Raw genomic sequence first — 15,739 nt, forward strand, 5'->3', positions numbered from 1 at the left:
TTATCCACAAATTAATCCTGCTTCCCCCCATCCCTCCCTCTCCCTTGTCCTCTCTGTCTCTGTCTCTCTCTCTCAACCCAACCAATCGAAGCAGATGGCCGCCCACCATTGAGTCCGGTTCTGCTCTGAGGTTTCTGCCTGTTAAAAGGCAGTTTTTTCTCACCACTGTCGCCAAGTGCTCGCTCATGGGGGAAATGTTGGGTCTCTGTAAATAAATTGATCAAGGAGTACGGTTTAGACCTGCTCAATTTGGAAAGTGTCATTAGATGACTTTTGTTGTGAATTGGCGCTATACAAACAAAGATTGATTGATTAATTAATCGAATTTGGCAGGCCTCCAATCAGATGGATAAAACAAATAAATGTAGAAAATTTGAAAAATGGGTTGCCAAATATACTTGGGTGGCCTTTGATGTACCTGGGCAACCACCCAAGTAAAATATATGTGTGGGTAACACCGCCACAGTCGTCATAAGTCATGAATCGAATGAGGCTGTGGTAAATGACATCTTGTAGTGTCAGCAGCAGTGATCTGTTAAAATGTGATGTGAACCACGTGTGAGCATAATCATCAAGACCAATAGGAAGCATTTTTTTATTTAATACAATATCATAATCAACAGCATCAAAAGCATTGAACAGACCTGCAGTGCAGCACAAAGTTGTTTTTCCATCAAACAAGTTAAAAAATGTCATACAGAAAAAGCAGTTATTGTATTATGAGCAGGTGTCCTGACCTCTGTGATTGAAGGACAGCATTTTCTACCACAAAGGACTGTGTGGTGAGTTGAGCAATGAGACTGCACACTTAGACAGACAGAACAGCTTGGATACAGACCACCCACCCTCACCTTTGTGATACTGTTCCTGTTTCCTCTATATCTGTGCATGAACAATTATGTTATGAATGATGTTAGACAAAAAACAGCTAACGTTAGGTTAGGTAACTCATTTACTTGGTAAAGGTTATAAAAAGTTGGTTTTAAATGTTAAAGAAGGGCCAATGTTACCCACAGGTCTTTGAGGAGATACAGTCTGGTGTACTATACGCAGCCATCCACCCGTCCAACTCCACCAGTCTTTCCACCTCGCTCCATAAAGGGGACATTGGTACTAATTGTTGGCATTGATCGTAAAATCCAATTTTACTGAAAAAGTAGAAATGAAACAGGTCCAGTTCTACAGCTTCACACTGGAGTACACACATTCACTGTTGGTGTTGTTCCTCTGTCTTCTTGATCTGTTGGGCAGCTTGACACTTAAAGCAGCATAATGGAGGTTGTCTGCGTCTCCGTGACCCTGGTGACAAAATATGTAGAAGTGGATTAGGGTATCAATCGAATTCTAAATTCTGTTGTACAATTAAAAGGTATTTTGATGGTAATTAATGGATCGTTAGGATAAATTTCACCTCTGCATTTGTTGTGGAGGGAGCCGATAATCTTGCTGGAGACTCTGTGAAACACAAATAAAGCTGTTTCATTCGAAAAGTATATATATATAAAATAAAAGCTGTCAGATACAGATATTATCAGTTACCTGTAGACTGATAACTGTTTCTCTTCTTCATCTTGAACACTGAGAGAGCCAGTAAAACTACCAGGATGGTGGTGAATGTCAAAGCTCCACTCAACAAATACACCAAGACAGGAGAGTCCACTTTGTCTGCAGAGAGACAGACATCAGAAACAGAGACTTAGCATGTTTACTGTTTCCATGTTGAGTTTTATGGGGGAATAAGAATGACTATTTAACAAATGGGACAATCTTTTCTAGAAAGTTTCTTACCCTCAAAGTCCAGCTTGGTCCCGTCTCCAAACAGTATGTGTCCACATGAGGCAACAGCACAGTAGTAGGTCCCAGCATGAGAAAGATTCAGGCTCTTCATTGGCAAGTTGTAGACACAGGTGTGTGTTTGTGTGTTGTCTTTCCTCTCACACTGATCATTCCTGCCTCCATGGGTGTAAATGAGTCCTGGATGAGATTCTTGAGAGTGTTTGAACCAGTAAACACTGTGTTCTCCATCACAGGTCCCAGTGTGTACTGTACAGTTCAGAGTCACAGAGCCTCCTGGCTGGATGATCTCAGGAGCTGACTGATGGACCCAAGCTAAACCTGTTACACTGACAGTAATACTCTCTAAAATTTCTAACGTGTTTAAAAAACTACTCATGCAATTGTAAGCAGCTGAGTCTGAAATACGCAGATCTGAGATCTTTAAGTGATTTTTACCATCTCTTGTATCCAGTGTGAAGCGTGGATTGTTCTTGAATTCACCATGAAAAATTCCATTTTTATCAAACTTGAACAAGGTAGCGATGAGCTGTAGTTTCTGTCCCAGAGGTTGTTTGTACCAGTAAAGCCTTGAAGCAACATCAGCTTTATAGAAACATGGCAAAGTCAAGCTGTCCCCAGTTTGTACTGATAAAAAACCTCCGTCTGGATGTACAGACGAGGACGACTTCAGAGAAGTTGTCTGAGCTGAAATGAAATGAGAGACAAAACAAACACACAGTTACTTCTTTGTGAAAGAGTTCAGAATAATCATTACATCAGACACATTAGTATGAGGAGTCACCATACATTACAAAATGAATACTTGAATCAACAAACTCAACTCACCCGTTATCCTCAAGAACAAACATGTCAGATGGAAGAAGACAAGCCTCAGAGATGTCATCCTGTTCGAATCCTTGTGTTGAATGACAGAATCTTAACACATTCTCCACTCTTAAGAGACAAGACTGTGTTTGATTGGCCAGCCTGAAATGACTATGTATGAGCTATGTAGGAAACATGGTCACATGTTCACTGCCACAAGTGTCACGTTGGTTAGAGTCGCACATCACAGATAAATGGAAAACTTCAACCTGAAATTGGATTTAAAATCACTGAAAAAATATTTGACCTGTATCAAATATAAACACTCGCACCAATACACAATAAGAGTCCTGCTCCACGTTCAGCAATGGACACGATGCCATTATGTCAACCAGAAATGAAGTACATGACATTGAGCAGATCATCCAGAGTTGATACCATCTCATGATTAAAAATAAATATTATTTCAAGTTGTGACCAACACTGCATTCTGTGCTGGTTAAAAGTGTCGAATCATGATACAAAAAAATAAACACTTAGTTTCAGAGTATCTAACTTTGCGAGAGTCAGCAGGACTCAGGAAGTTTCTGATGCTTTGAATACCATAATCAAAAGTCCATTTACCTTTCATGTACAGTAATAGACAGGCAAAGCTGCCGCACTACAGCAAGAATATGAATAATAATAATGATATCAATACACATGAACATTTTGACTTTTAAAAGTTTTCTCTCTCTTGTTACTGTTTGACTGTGAGCTATTCTAACTGTACTCTAAGTCATAAAATAAGTGCTGGTAAGAACTCTGCAGTATTTGAATGGTAAAAGGTCTTTAGGTGGATCTGTGTGAGAATGCTAACACCTTTACAGTCTGCTGAAAACCACAATGAACACTGCACTGACCGATATTCAGTGAAACAAGGTCAAGAGTCTACAGACATGCTAGCAGCTATTTGAGGCTGTGCTTTGAGCTATGTGCTAACATCAGCATGCTAACATGCTCACGATGACAATGCTAACATGCTGGTGTTTAGCAGGTATCCTGTAAAAAACTGCTCACCACCTTAGTTTAGTGTGTTTGCATGCTAACAGTTGAAAATTACCATTAGGTTGTCAGTGAGGCACATGTTGATTCAAGTCACATCTGGAAACTTTACATTCATTTCCTGGAGATTTTCCCTCACCACCAAATGTTTACACAAACTCTAACTTTAACCACTGATCCACAGATAAGCTTTTTCTCAAATGAGGACAGTCGAGCCTTCGTCAGAAACACACACACATTGACACACTTATTGAAACAGCTATGTTTGTCATTTATAACATAAAAAAGTGAAACTTTACAGCCTCTCAGTTTCTAACTTCAGTTTATTTTGGAATGAATTCCACAAGTGAGGTGTACAGTCCAATCAATCAATCAATCAATCAATCAATCACAAGCTATGACCTATAACCTATTATGTAATCTGGTGTCATAGTTGTGTACTTTGTCCCGACTCAACTAGGAAGGGAATGCGATTAACTTCCAACAGAATGGCCGACATAAAACACGCCTCGCATTTAGTTTTTTCCCCTGTGATTCTGTTCTCACAAGAGCAGCTGAGCCGCATGTGGAGGAAGATTTTTCTTTATTATGTCGCATATAGAAACCAACGTGGTACCGAATGACATCGCAACAACAACCAGGTGCACTCAAGCTTGTACCAAACAACGGCATGAGCAGGCCTACAGTAAATAGGAGAGGTCACATGACAATCAGTACTTTTATAGGAGGGATGTGATATCAGAGAACATCTCTCTCTCTCAGTGTTTCTCCACAGAGCATGTGTGAATGCTGTAGAAAGGAGGGGTAGAAGAAGGGCAGTCCATCCATAAGTTCATTGATCGCAGATGGCGTCATTCTCTCGGACAGATACTCAAGTAAAAATACAAGTAAGAAATGTTGAGATGGGTCGCCAAATAGCGGCCATTAATATACCTTCGCGGGCCGCCCAAGTAAAGTCTATGTATGGGAAACACTGGGAGAGCCGTCTTGAGAAATGAATTGAATGGCACTGTAGTAGATGACATCTCATAGTGTCAGTAGCACTGTCAACAAGGAGGACCTCCATAAGTCAGTGTAGGTGATGTTGTGGATGTTTTTTTTGGTTTAAACTGAAACTAGCTCTACATCTGGAGTCCAACTTGAATTTTGAATTTTTGAACTAGGTCTTTAAGACAGGCATTTGGTTTGAAAGCAGTTTGATCCATTTGATTTCCATTTAGAGTCTGCATCAGAGGAGGAACATTAATGCTCCATACTCATCTCAAATACATAATTTATATTGTTGTCTTTTTGGATTCAAAACAATATTTAAATTAATAAAAAAGCTCTGGATGTTGTTAGAAGCAGATGGTAATCAGGTGAAGGCCTCATTTCCTGTAGACCAGATGCCATACAAGATGTCAGCATAGAGATGGTCATTGCAAAAAGCAGCAGGGGCGCTAATGATGGTCCTTACTGGATCCTTTATTTAACATCTTGGAACTTGGTTCGAAACCATCTGAAACTAAAATATGATCTGAACCAGGTGGGAAGGAGAGTAATCAAGACCAACAGAAAGCAGTGTATTTAATAAAATATCATCATCAGTAGCATAATGTCTTTTTTCCATATTACATGAATTTGCCAGAGGTAAAAGTTGAATTGAAATGTACAAGTGAAGCAGTAATAACAGGACAGTGAGGCGTAGGTACCGCAGGTCAAATTATCCTCACCAGGAGACTTCCTGTGTGCCAACACAGCCACACAAATGAGGGTTGGTTGGACAATCACATACTTTTCTGCTAAACTGTCACTCAAAACGATGAAGCCAGAGGAGATGCTGCCAGGGAGTGAACATGAATGCACACATATTGTCTCAAGCTCCAATAAATAATGATGATAATGATAAATAATGATAATGTTCCAGTCTCTACTATATCTGTGCACAGACACTGTCATGATTGATGTTTGAGAAAGGGTTATTTTCCGAGTTATTTCTGGATCGAACAAGGATACAAATCATTTTTCAAACTCAATGTACTTCAAATCTTTTATTATATTTATTTGATCAGTAACAACATAAAAAGTCATGAAAAAAAAATACATTTTTTTTTTTTTATTTGGTTAAAAACATTCAACCAATAAACACAGAGAGTATGAGACAGTCTCTATCATGAAAGCTTATGCTTGGCTTCTACAGAGACGTTATATCCGAGCTTCTGATTATACTGGTTAAGTCACATTAATTCATAATAACGTGATAAATTCAGATACATGGTTTATATGCACGAAACAAAGTCACACAAGAATGTATCTCAAATATACAGATGAGCAGAGCAGAGAGCAATTTCATGAGAGCTGCAGGCCACAGAGAAGTTTAAAAAACTTTAATACAACTTTAATCTAAATCTACATTAAAAACAGTCAATAAGAAAATCTTTTCTTACTCAAAAGTACAAACATAATGAGTCCAGCTCTACTGCTTTACACTGTGGTACACACACTCGCTCCAGGTCTGATCCCTCTGTCTTCTTGATCTCTTCGTCAGGTTGACACTTGAAGCAGCGTAATAGAGGTTGTCTTCATTTTGGTAACCCTGGTAACAAAATATATGATACTTAAAGTTACTTTCTTGACAGAAGACATGTATTGTTCAACAAAAGAGGGTCTGAATGAATCAACAGTTTTTATTCACCTCTGGATTTGCTTTGGAGGGAGCTGAACATCCTGATCGAGACTCTGCGGCGAATCAGAAAAAGCTTTTTATTCAAAGTCATGTTCATTAAATACAAGCTGTCACACACAGACAGTGTTACTTACCTGAAGTTTGGCAGCAGTTTCCCTTGTTCATCACGCACACTGAGAAAGCCAGTAAAACAGCCAGGATGCTGAAGAATGCCGACGCTCCCCTCCAGAAATACACCAAGGCAACATTATCTGTATAGAACCAAACAGAGTGTTTTTCGTATTATTTCTGTTTTTATCCTGAGTTTATTTAAGAAGTAACAATGAGTAATTATGATATGGACCAACAGTTTCTTACCCTCAAAGTCCAGCTTGGTCCCGTCTCCAAACAGTATGTGTCCACATGAGGCAACAGCACAGTAGTAGGTCCCAGCATGAGAAAGATTCAGGCTCTTCATTGGCAAGTTGTAGACACAGGTGTGTGTTTGTGTGTTGTCTTTCCTCTCACACTGATCATTCCTGCCTCCATGGGTGTAAATGAGTCCTGGATGAGATTCTTGAGAGTGTTTGAACCAGTAAACACTGTGTTCTCCATCACAGGTCCCAGTGTGTACTGTACAGTTCAGAGTCACAGAGCCTCCTGGCTGGATGATCTCAGGAGCTGACTGATGGACCCAAGCTGAACCTGTTACACTGACAGTAACACTCTCTGAAATTTCTAAAATGCTTGCAAAACAACTCATGCAGTTGTAAGCAGCTGAGTCTGAAATACGCAGATCTGAGATCTTCAAGTCATTTTTACCATCTCTTGTATCCAGTGTGAAGCGTGGATTGTTCTTGAATTCACCATGAAAATTGCCACTGTTATCAAACCTGAAGAAGGAAGAGATGAGCTGTGGTTTCTGTCCCAGAGGTTGTTTGTACCAGTAAAGCCTTGCAGCAACATCAGCTTTACAGAAACATGGCAAAGTCAAGCTGTCCCCAGTTTGTACTGATAAAAAACCTCCGTCTGGATGAACAGACGAGGACGACTTCAGAGCAGTTGTCTGAGCTGAAATGAAATGAGAGACAAAACAAACACACAGTTACTTCTTTGTGAAAGGAATCAGAACAATCATTACATCAGACACATTAGTATGAGGAGTAACCATACATTACAAAATGAATACTTGAATCAACAAACTCAACTCACCCGTTATCCCCAAGAACAAACATGTCAGATGGAAGAAGACAAGCCTCAGAGATGTCATCCTGTTCGAATCCTTGTGTTGAATGACATAATCTCAACACCTTCTCCGCCCTTTAGAGACAAGACTGTGTTTGATTGGCCACCCTGATATGACTATGTATGAGCTATGTAGGAAACATGGTCACATGTTCACTGCCACAAGTGTCACGTTGGTTAGAGTTGCACGCCCCAGATAAATGGAAAACTTCAACCTGAAATTGGATTTAAAATCACTGAAAAAATATTTGACCTGTATCAAATATAAACACTCGCACCAATACACAATAAGAGTCCTGCTCCATGTTCAGCAATGGACCAGATGCCATTATGTCAAACAGAAATGAAGGACATGACTTTGAGCATCCAGGTTTGATACCATCTCATGATTAAAAAGAAATATTATTTCAAGTTGTGACCAACACTGCATTCTGTGCTGGTTAAAAGTGTTGAACCATGATACAAAAAAATAAATACTTCCTTTCACAGTATCTAACTTTGCGAGAGTCAACAGGACTCAGGACGTTTCTGATGCTTTGATTACCATAATCAAAAGTCCATTTACCTTTCATGTACAGTAATAGACAGGCAAAGCTGCCGCACAAAAGCAACAACAACAACAACAACAACAACAATAATAATAATAATAATAATAATAATAATAATATCAATACACATGAACATTTTGACTTTTAAAAGTTTTCTCTCTCTTGTTACTGTTTGACTGTGAGCTATTCTCACTGTACTCTAAGTCATAAAATAAGTGCTGGTAAGAACTGTGCAGTATTTGAATGTTTAAGGGTCTTTAGGTGGATCTGTGTGAGAATGCTAACACCTTTACAGCCTGCTGAAAGCCACAATGAACACTGCACTGACCGATATTCAGTGAAACAAGGTCAAGAGTCTACAGACATGCTAGCAGCTATTTGAGGCTGTGCTTTGAGCTGTGTGCTAACATCAGCATGCTAACATGCTCACGATGACAATGCTAACATGGTGTTTAGCAGGTATCCTGTAAAAAAATGCTCACCACCTTAGTTTAGTGTGTTTGCATGCTAACAGTTGAAAATTACCATTAGGTTGTCAGTGAGGCACATGTTGATTCAAGCCACATCTGGAAACTTTACATTCATTTCCTGGAGATTCTCCCTCACCACCAAATGTTTACACAAACTCTAACTTTAACCACTGATCCACAGATAAGCTTTTTCTCAAATGAGGACAGTCGAGCCTTCGTCAGAAACACACACACATTGACACACTTATTGAAACAGCTATGTTTGTCATTTATAACATAAGAAAGTGAAACTTTACAGCCTCTCAGTGTCTAACTTCAGTTTATTTTGGAATGAATTCCACAAGTAAGGTGTACAGTACAAGATCCACATTTCTCAAGTCAATCAATCAATCAATCAATCAATCACAACCTATGACCTATAACCTATTATGTAATCTGGTGTCATAGTTGTGTACTTTGTCCCGACTCAACTAGGAAGGGAATGCGATTAACTTCCAACAGAATGGCCGACATAAAACACGCCTCGCATTTTGTTTTTTCCCCGTGATTCTGTTCTCACAAGAGCAGCTGAGCCGCATGTGGAGGAAGATTTTTCTTTATTATGTCGCATATAGAAACCATCGTGGTACCAAATGACATCGCAACAACAACCAGGTGCACTCAAGCTTGTACCAAACAACGGCATGAGCAGGCCTACAGTAAATAGGAGAGGTCACATGACAATCAGTACTTTTATAGGAGGGATGTGATATCAGAGAACATCTCTCTCTCAGTGTTTCTCCACAGAGCATGTGTGAATGCTGTAGAAAGGAAGGGTAGAAGAAGGGCAGTCCATCCATAAGTTCATTGATCGCAGATGGCGTCATTCTCTCGGACAGATACTCAAGTAAAAATACAAGTAAGAAATGTTGAGATGGGTCGCCAAATAGCGTCCATTAATATACCTTCGCGGGCAGCCCAAGTAAAGTCTATGTATGGGAAACACTGGGGAAACCGTCTTGAGTAATGAATTGAATGGCACTGTAGTAGATGACATCTCATAGTGTCAGTAGCACTGTCAACAAGGAGGACCTCCATAAGTCAGTGTAGGTGATGTTGTGGATGGCATACTGTTTTGGTTTTTTTGGTTTAAACTGAAACTAGCTCTACATCTGGAGTCCAACTTGAATTTTTAATTTTTAAACTAGGTCTTTAAGACAGGTTTTGCAGATCAAACTACTTTCAAACCAAATGCCTATCAGATTTCCATTTAGAGTCTGCATCAGAGGAGGAACATCAATGCTCCATACTCATCTCAAATACATAATTTATATTGTTGTCTTTTTTGGATTCAAAACAATATTTAAATTAATAAAAAAGCTCTGGATGTTGTTAGAAGCAGATGGTAATCAGGTGAAGGCCTCATTTCCTGTAGACCAGATGCCATACAAGATGTCAGCATAGAGATGGTCATTGCAAAAAGCAGCAGGGGCGCTAATGTTGGTCCTTACTGGATCCTTTATTTAACATCTTGGAACTTGGTTCGAAACCATCTGAAACTAAAATATGATCTGAACCAGGTGGGAAGGAGAATAATCAAGACCAACAGAAAGCAGTGTATTTAATAAAATATCATCATCAGTAGTATAACGTCTTTTTTTCCATATAACATGAATTTGCCAGAGGTAAAAGTTGAATTGAAATGTACATGTGAAGCAGTAATAACAGGACAGTGAGGCGTAGGTACCGCAGGACGAATTGTCGTCACCAGGAGACTTCCTGTGCGCCAACACAGCCACACAAATGAGGGTTGGTTGGACAATCACATACTTTTCTGATAAACTGTCACTCAAAACGATGAAGCCAGAGGAGATGCTGCCAGGGAGTGAACATGAATGCACACATATTGTCTCAAGGTCCAATAAATAATGATGATAATGATAAATAATGATAATGTTCCAGTCTGTGCACAGACACACACGATCGATGTCTGAGAAAGATCATGCTACCGTACTATGTTGGAAGAAGTCTGAGTTATTTGTAACACCTCTTTGCCAAATGGGGTCACGTGTACTAATTTTTAGTTTCAGTTCTGTTTGGACCAGTTTTCAGAAGTCAAGGTAACATTCATGGAGCCCAGTGTGGAACATCAACATTGAGTACACTCACACAAGATTTAGTTTCAAAGTTGTATTGTCAACAATAATAAGAACAGTATGACAACAGTTTTTATTCCACAATATGAAAAATAATAAAAGCGCGCGAAATAAAAGAAAAAAATGGTGTTGTTCAGTCTGTGTAATCTCTTTTTTTTTTATATGAGCTCAGTGTTTATTCGTTGGGGCCCTTTAATTGTTGTGTGTTCACTGTCCTACCACTCTGCAGGTTTAGGAAGGTAAGTTCAGGTGTTCCGAAATCCTCTGTTCCAGCTCGCCAGTTGAATCCCTGGATCGTTGATCCCACAGGGGTCTGGAAGCCGCCTGGTGGCTATCCAGTGCTGTATCCTCTTCTCTATCGCTCGCCGACGACGGTGTCTGATGCCTTCTCTTTCGACATCAAGTTTCACCAAATCATATCTTCTCAAAAAACCTGACCTGCAGAACAGGTCACATTCATTCAATTCAGTTACAACTTAAATTGCTATTAGTCATAGCTTCTTAGTTAAAATAAATAACATAAATATGACCTATATTTTAATTTAAATAACAAAAAAAAATAATTTATTTTTAATAAAAAATATATTTTATCATTTTTTTCCTTATAGGTCTATTTTTACCAGTGTAATCCCAGTATAAATCAAATGAAAATCGGCAAATAAACCTTTTTAGCATCAATTCTTTGGACAAAATGATGAAAGGATGAGTTTCTCCCTCCTTTTTAACCATTCACACAATACACACACACCTGGTGCAGGTACACCATTGACCATTTCACTTCGTTTTAACCGCTCCTAGATATTTTCCTCAGGCAGAGCATTTCTCCTGCAGCCGGACAGCGATGGCTTCTCCTCCCGATCTACCCATCTTCCCAGAGTGCTGTGCACAGCTGCAACGCGATCGGCCCGTGACGTCATTACGCACCGCTCTCTGTGCTCCATACGGCGAAGTTAACCCCATAAATGCCAGCTACTCTCTCACACACTCATTCACACTACATAAAACGGACTTTTACTGCTTTTTTCTTTACTCTTTTTTTTTTAGCTTATGAAGCCTGGGCTACATATTTCTGGATCGAACAAGGATACAAATCATTTTTCAAACTCAATGTACTCCAAATCTTTTATTATATTTATTTGATCAGTAACAACATAAAAAGTGATGAAAAAAAAAAATATATATATATTATTTTTTTTGATTTGGTTAAAAACCTTCAACCAATAAACACAGAGAGTATGAGACAGTCTATATCATGAAAGCTTATGCTTGGCTTCTACAGAGACGTTATATCCGAGCTTCTGATTACACTGGTTAAGTCACATTAATTCATAATAACGTGATAAATTCAGATACATGGTTTATATGCACGAAACAAATTCACACAAGAAAGTATCCCAAATATACAGATGAGCAGAGCAGAGAGCAATTTCATGAGAGCTGCAGGCCACAGAGAAGTTTTAAAATTTAGTTCCAACTTTAATCTAAATCTACATTAAAAACAGTCAATAAGAAAATCTTTTCTTACTCAAAAGTACAAACGTAATGAGTCCAGCTCTACTGCTTTACACTGTGGTACACACACTCGCTCCAGGTCTGATCCCTCTGTCTTCTTGATCTCTTCGTCAGGTTGACACTTGAAGCAGCGTAATAGAGGTTGTCTTCATTTTGGTAACCCTGGTAACAAAATATATGATACTTAAAGTTACTTTCTTGACAGAAGACATGTATTGTTCAACAAAAGAGGGTCTGAATGAATCAACAGTTTTTATTCACCTCTGGATTTGCTTTGGAGGGAGCTGAACATCCTGATCGAGACTCTGCGGCGAATCAGAAAAAGCTTTTTATTCAAAGTCATGTTCATTAAATACAAGCTGTCACACACAGACAGTGTTACTTACCTGAAGTTTGGCAGCAGTTTCCCTTGTTCATCACGCACACTGAGAAAGCCAGTAAAACAGCCAGGATGCTGAAGAATGCCGACGCTCCCCTCCAGAAATACACCAAGGCAACATCATGTACAGGTTTATCTGTATAGAACCAAACAGAGTGTTTTTCGTATTATTTCTGTTTTTATCCTGAGTTTATTTAAGAAGTAACAATGAGTAATTATGATATGGACCAACAGTTTGTTACCCTCAAAGTCCAGCTTGGTCCCGTCTCCAAACAGTATGTGTCCACATGAGGCAACAGCACAGTAGTAGGTCCCAGCATGAGAAAGATTCAGGCTCTTCATTGGCAAGTTGTAGACACAGGTGTGTGTTTGTGTGTTGTCTTTCCTCTCACACTGATCATTCCTGCCTCCATGGGTGTAAATGAGTCCTGGATGAGATTCTTGAGAGTGTTTGAACCAGTAAACACTGTGTTCTCCATCACAGGTCCCAGTGTGTACTGTACAGTTCAGAGTCACAGAGCCTCCTGGCTGGATGATCTCAGGAGCTGACTGATGGACCCAAGCTGAACCTGTTACACTGATAGTAATACTCGCTAAAATTTCTAACGTATTTAAAAAACTACTCATGCAGTTGTAAGCAGCTGAGTCTGAAATACGCAGATCTGAGATCTTTAAGTGATTTTTACCATCTCTTGTATCCAGTGTGAAGCGTGGATTGTTCTGGAATTCACCTTGAAAATTGCCACTGTTATCAAACCTGAAGAATGAAGAGATGCGTTGTGGTTTCTGTCCCAGAGGTTGTTTGTACCAGTAAAGCCTTGCAGAAATATCAGCTTTACAGAAACATGGCAAAGTCAAGCTGTCCCCAGTTTTTACTGATAAAAAACCTCCGTCTGGATGAACAGACGAGGACGACTTCAGAGCAGTTGTCTGAGCTGAAATGAAATGAGAGACAAAACAAACACACAGTTACTTCTTTGTGAAAGGAATCAGAACAATCATTACATCAGACACATTAGTATGAGGAGTAACCATACATTACAAAATGAATACCTGAATCAACAAACTCAACTCACCCGTTTTCCCCAAGAACAAACATGTCAGATGGAAGAAGACAAGCCTCAGAGATGTCATCGTGTTTGAATCCTTGTGTTGAATGAAAAAATCTCAACACCTTCTCCACTCTTAAGAGAGAAGACTGTGTTTGATTGGCCAGCCTGAAATGACTATGTATGAGCTATGTAGGAAACATGGTCACATGGTCACATGTTCACGGCCACAAGTGTCACGTTGGTTAGAGTCGCACATCACAGATAAATGGAAAACTTCAACCTGAAATTGGATGTAAAATCACTGAAAAAATATTTGACCTGTATCAAATATAAACACTCGCACCAATACACAATAAGAGTCCTGCTCCACGTTCAGCAATGGACCAGATGCCAATATGTCAAACAGAAATGAAGGACATGACTTTGAGCATCCAGAGTTGATACCATCTCATGATTAAAAAGAAATATTATTTCAAGTTGTGACCAACACTGCATTCTGTGCTGGTTAAAAGTGTCGAACCATGATACAACAAAATAAATACTTCCTTTCACAGTATCTAACTTTGCGAGAGTCAACAGGACGTTTCTGATGCTTTGATGACCATAATCAAAAGTCCATTTACCTTTCATGTACAGTAATAGACAGGCAAAGCCAGTCGCACAAAAGCAAGAATATGAATAATAATAATGATATCAATACACATGAACATTTTGACTTTTAAAACTTTTCTCTCTCTTGTTACTGTTTGACTGTGAGCTATTCTCACTGTACTCTAAGTCATAAAATAAGTGCTGGTAAGAACTCTGCAGTATTTGAATGGTAAAAGGTCTTTAGGTGGATCTGTGTGAGAATGCTAACACCTTTACAGTCTGCTGAAAACCACAATGAACACTGCACTGACCGATATTCAGTGAAACAAGGTCAAGAGTCTACAGACATGCTAGCAGCTATTTGAGGCTGTGCTTTGAGCTATGTGCTAACATCAGCATGCTAACATGCTCACGATGACAATGCTAACATGGTGTTTAGCAGGTATCCTGTAAAACACTGCTCACCACCTTAGTTTAGTGTGTTTGCATGCTAACAGTTGAAAATTACCATTAGGTTGTCAGTAAGGCACATGTTGATTCAAGTCACATCTGGAAACTTTACATTCATTTCCTGGAGATTCACCCTCACCACCAAATGTTTACACAAACTCTAACTTTAACCACTGATCCACAGATAAGCTTTTTCTCAACTGAGGACAGTGAGCCTTTGTCAGAAACACACACATGTTGACACACTTATTGAAACAGCTATGTTTGTCATTTAAAGGAACTTGGGGCAGGATTAGTGAAAAAATAAACATGCATTTTAAGTTTTTTAATGCTAATGGGTGATGAAGCGTTCAAAACCAAAAAGAATCAGCCCACCAACGTATCTCTCCATTGCCTTGAACAGGCTGTGTGCTGTATAATGTATTGCAATTTGGTGTCCGAATTTCCCGCGCAGCCCTGCGGACGTGACGTCAGATGACACTGAATGTGCATCCTCAACGGCTTTCGACTTGGATACGCAAAGAAGACAACGCGGTGAATCCAAAGTAGTGTTTGGGTAGTAATGGATTCTGCTACGGCCAGCAAACAACCCACCACCACACAAAGTCCACTAAAAAGTCATACTAAGAAGAAAATGAAGGTTTTATCAGCGGCATGTCGTGAGTCGAAACAAAATTAAAGGCAAAGCCGGGCTGGCCCCTGAATATACATCGGATACGCATCCGACTCATGGAGGCAGCTCCAACTTTATTCAGGACTGAAAACAGATGCTGACATGGCTCATTTCCTAGTAACCAGGTAAGAAAACATTACAGGTCATGTTTAGAGCTTGATTTGAAAATCATATGAGATCACCGAGGACTCTGAGTGACCTAATGTGCAAAGTAGCGTTAACTGCAAACATGTAACTGAGTCCACCGCTGTGTAACACTGAATAGTTACAGACTGCACATTTTCCACGGTCCTTTAGTCTGAAACCGAATAATTAGAAATATGTCCCTTTATATATGGGACCGAAAGCCCAACCTGTTATCTGGGAGGTGACGTTAGCAGCTGGATGTAGCCACA

General features: G+C 39.4%; 3 protein-coding genes across 3 annotated transcripts; all 3 read right to left on the bottom strand.

The window, feature by feature from the left end:
• Positions 1-1,138: 1,138 nt before the first annotated feature.
• Positions 1,139-2,680, bottom strand: LOC141003750 (uncharacterized). Its single transcript, XM_073475194.1, has 5 exons — positions 2,623-2,680; positions 1,789-2,481; positions 1,540-1,665; positions 1,412-1,455; positions 1,139-1,299 (listed from the first exon to the last, which is right to left on the bottom strand). Exons 1-5 carry the CDS (start codon positions 2,678-2,680, stop codon positions 1,180-1,182), a joined length of 1,041 nt encoding a protein of 346 aa, XP_073331295.1. The 3' UTR covers positions 1,139-1,179.
• A 3,067-nt stretch (positions 2,681-5,747) lies between these two features.
• On the bottom strand, positions 5,748-7,577 carry LOC141003794 (uncharacterized). The gene is made up of 5 exons (XM_073475258.1): positions 7,502-7,577; positions 6,668-7,360; positions 6,445-6,561; positions 6,320-6,363; positions 5,748-6,220 (listed from the first exon to the last, which is right to left on the bottom strand). Exons 1-5 carry the CDS (start codon positions 7,557-7,559, stop codon positions 6,101-6,103), a joined length of 1,032 nt encoding a protein of 343 aa, XP_073331359.1. The 5' UTR covers positions 7,560-7,577; the 3' UTR covers positions 5,748-6,100.
• A 4,664-nt stretch (positions 7,578-12,241) lies between these two features.
• On the bottom strand, positions 12,242-13,712 carry LOC141003845 (uncharacterized). Its single transcript, XM_073475319.1, has 5 exons — positions 13,655-13,712; positions 12,821-13,513; positions 12,586-12,714; positions 12,461-12,504; positions 12,242-12,361 (listed from the first exon to the last, which is right to left on the bottom strand). The coding sequence occupies exons 1-5, from the start codon at positions 13,710-13,712 to the stop codon at positions 12,242-12,244; spliced, it is 1,044 nt and encodes a 347-aa protein (XP_073331420.1).
• Between the last annotated feature and the right edge of the window lie 2,027 nt (positions 13,713-15,739).

Source organism: Pagrus major, chromosome 10 (assembly GCF_040436345.1).
Source record: "Pagrus major chromosome 10, Pma_NU_1.0".
Lineage (NCBI taxonomy): Eukaryota > Metazoa > Chordata > Actinopteri > Spariformes > Sparidae > Pagrus > Pagrus major.

Excerpts from the sequence above, each read along its gene's own strand:
- LOC141003750 (XM_073475194.1), bottom strand. The coding sequence starts at position 2,680 with ATGACATCTCTGAGGCTTGTCTTCTTCCATCTGACATGTTTGTTCTTG. Across the intron at positions 2,482-2,622 it reads TTTGTTCTTGAGGATAACGG|CTCAGACAACTTCTCTGAAG; the intron begins GTGAGTTGAGTT and ends ATTTCATTTCAG. Across the intron at positions 1,300-1,411 it reads CCTCCACAACAAATGCAGAG|GGTCACGGAGACGCAGACAA; the intron begins GTGAAATTTATC and ends TTTTGTCACCAG.
- LOC141003794 (XM_073475258.1), bottom strand. The coding sequence starts at position 7,559 with ATGACATCTCTGAGGCTTGTCTTCTTCCATCTGACATGTTTGTTCTTG. Across the intron at positions 6,562-6,667 it reads GACCAAGCTGGACTTTGAGG|ATAATGTTGCCTTGGTGTAT; the intron begins GTAAGAAACTGT and ends GGTTCTATACAG. Across the intron at positions 6,221-6,319 it reads CCTCCAAAGCAAATCCAGAG|GGTTACCAAAATGAAGACAA; the intron begins GTGAATAAAAAC and ends TTTTGTTACCAG.
- LOC141003845 (XM_073475319.1), bottom strand. The coding sequence starts at position 13,712 with ATGACATCTCTGAGGCTTGTCTTCTTCCATCTGACATGTTTGTTCTTG. Across the intron at positions 13,514-13,654 it reads TTTGTTCTTGGGGAAAACGG|CTCAGACAACTGCTCTGAAG; the intron begins GTGAGTTGAGTT and ends ATTTCATTTCAG. Across the intron at positions 12,715-12,820 it reads GACCAAGCTGGACTTTGAGG|ATAAACCTGTACATGATGTT; the intron begins GTAACAAACTGT and ends GGTTCTATACAG.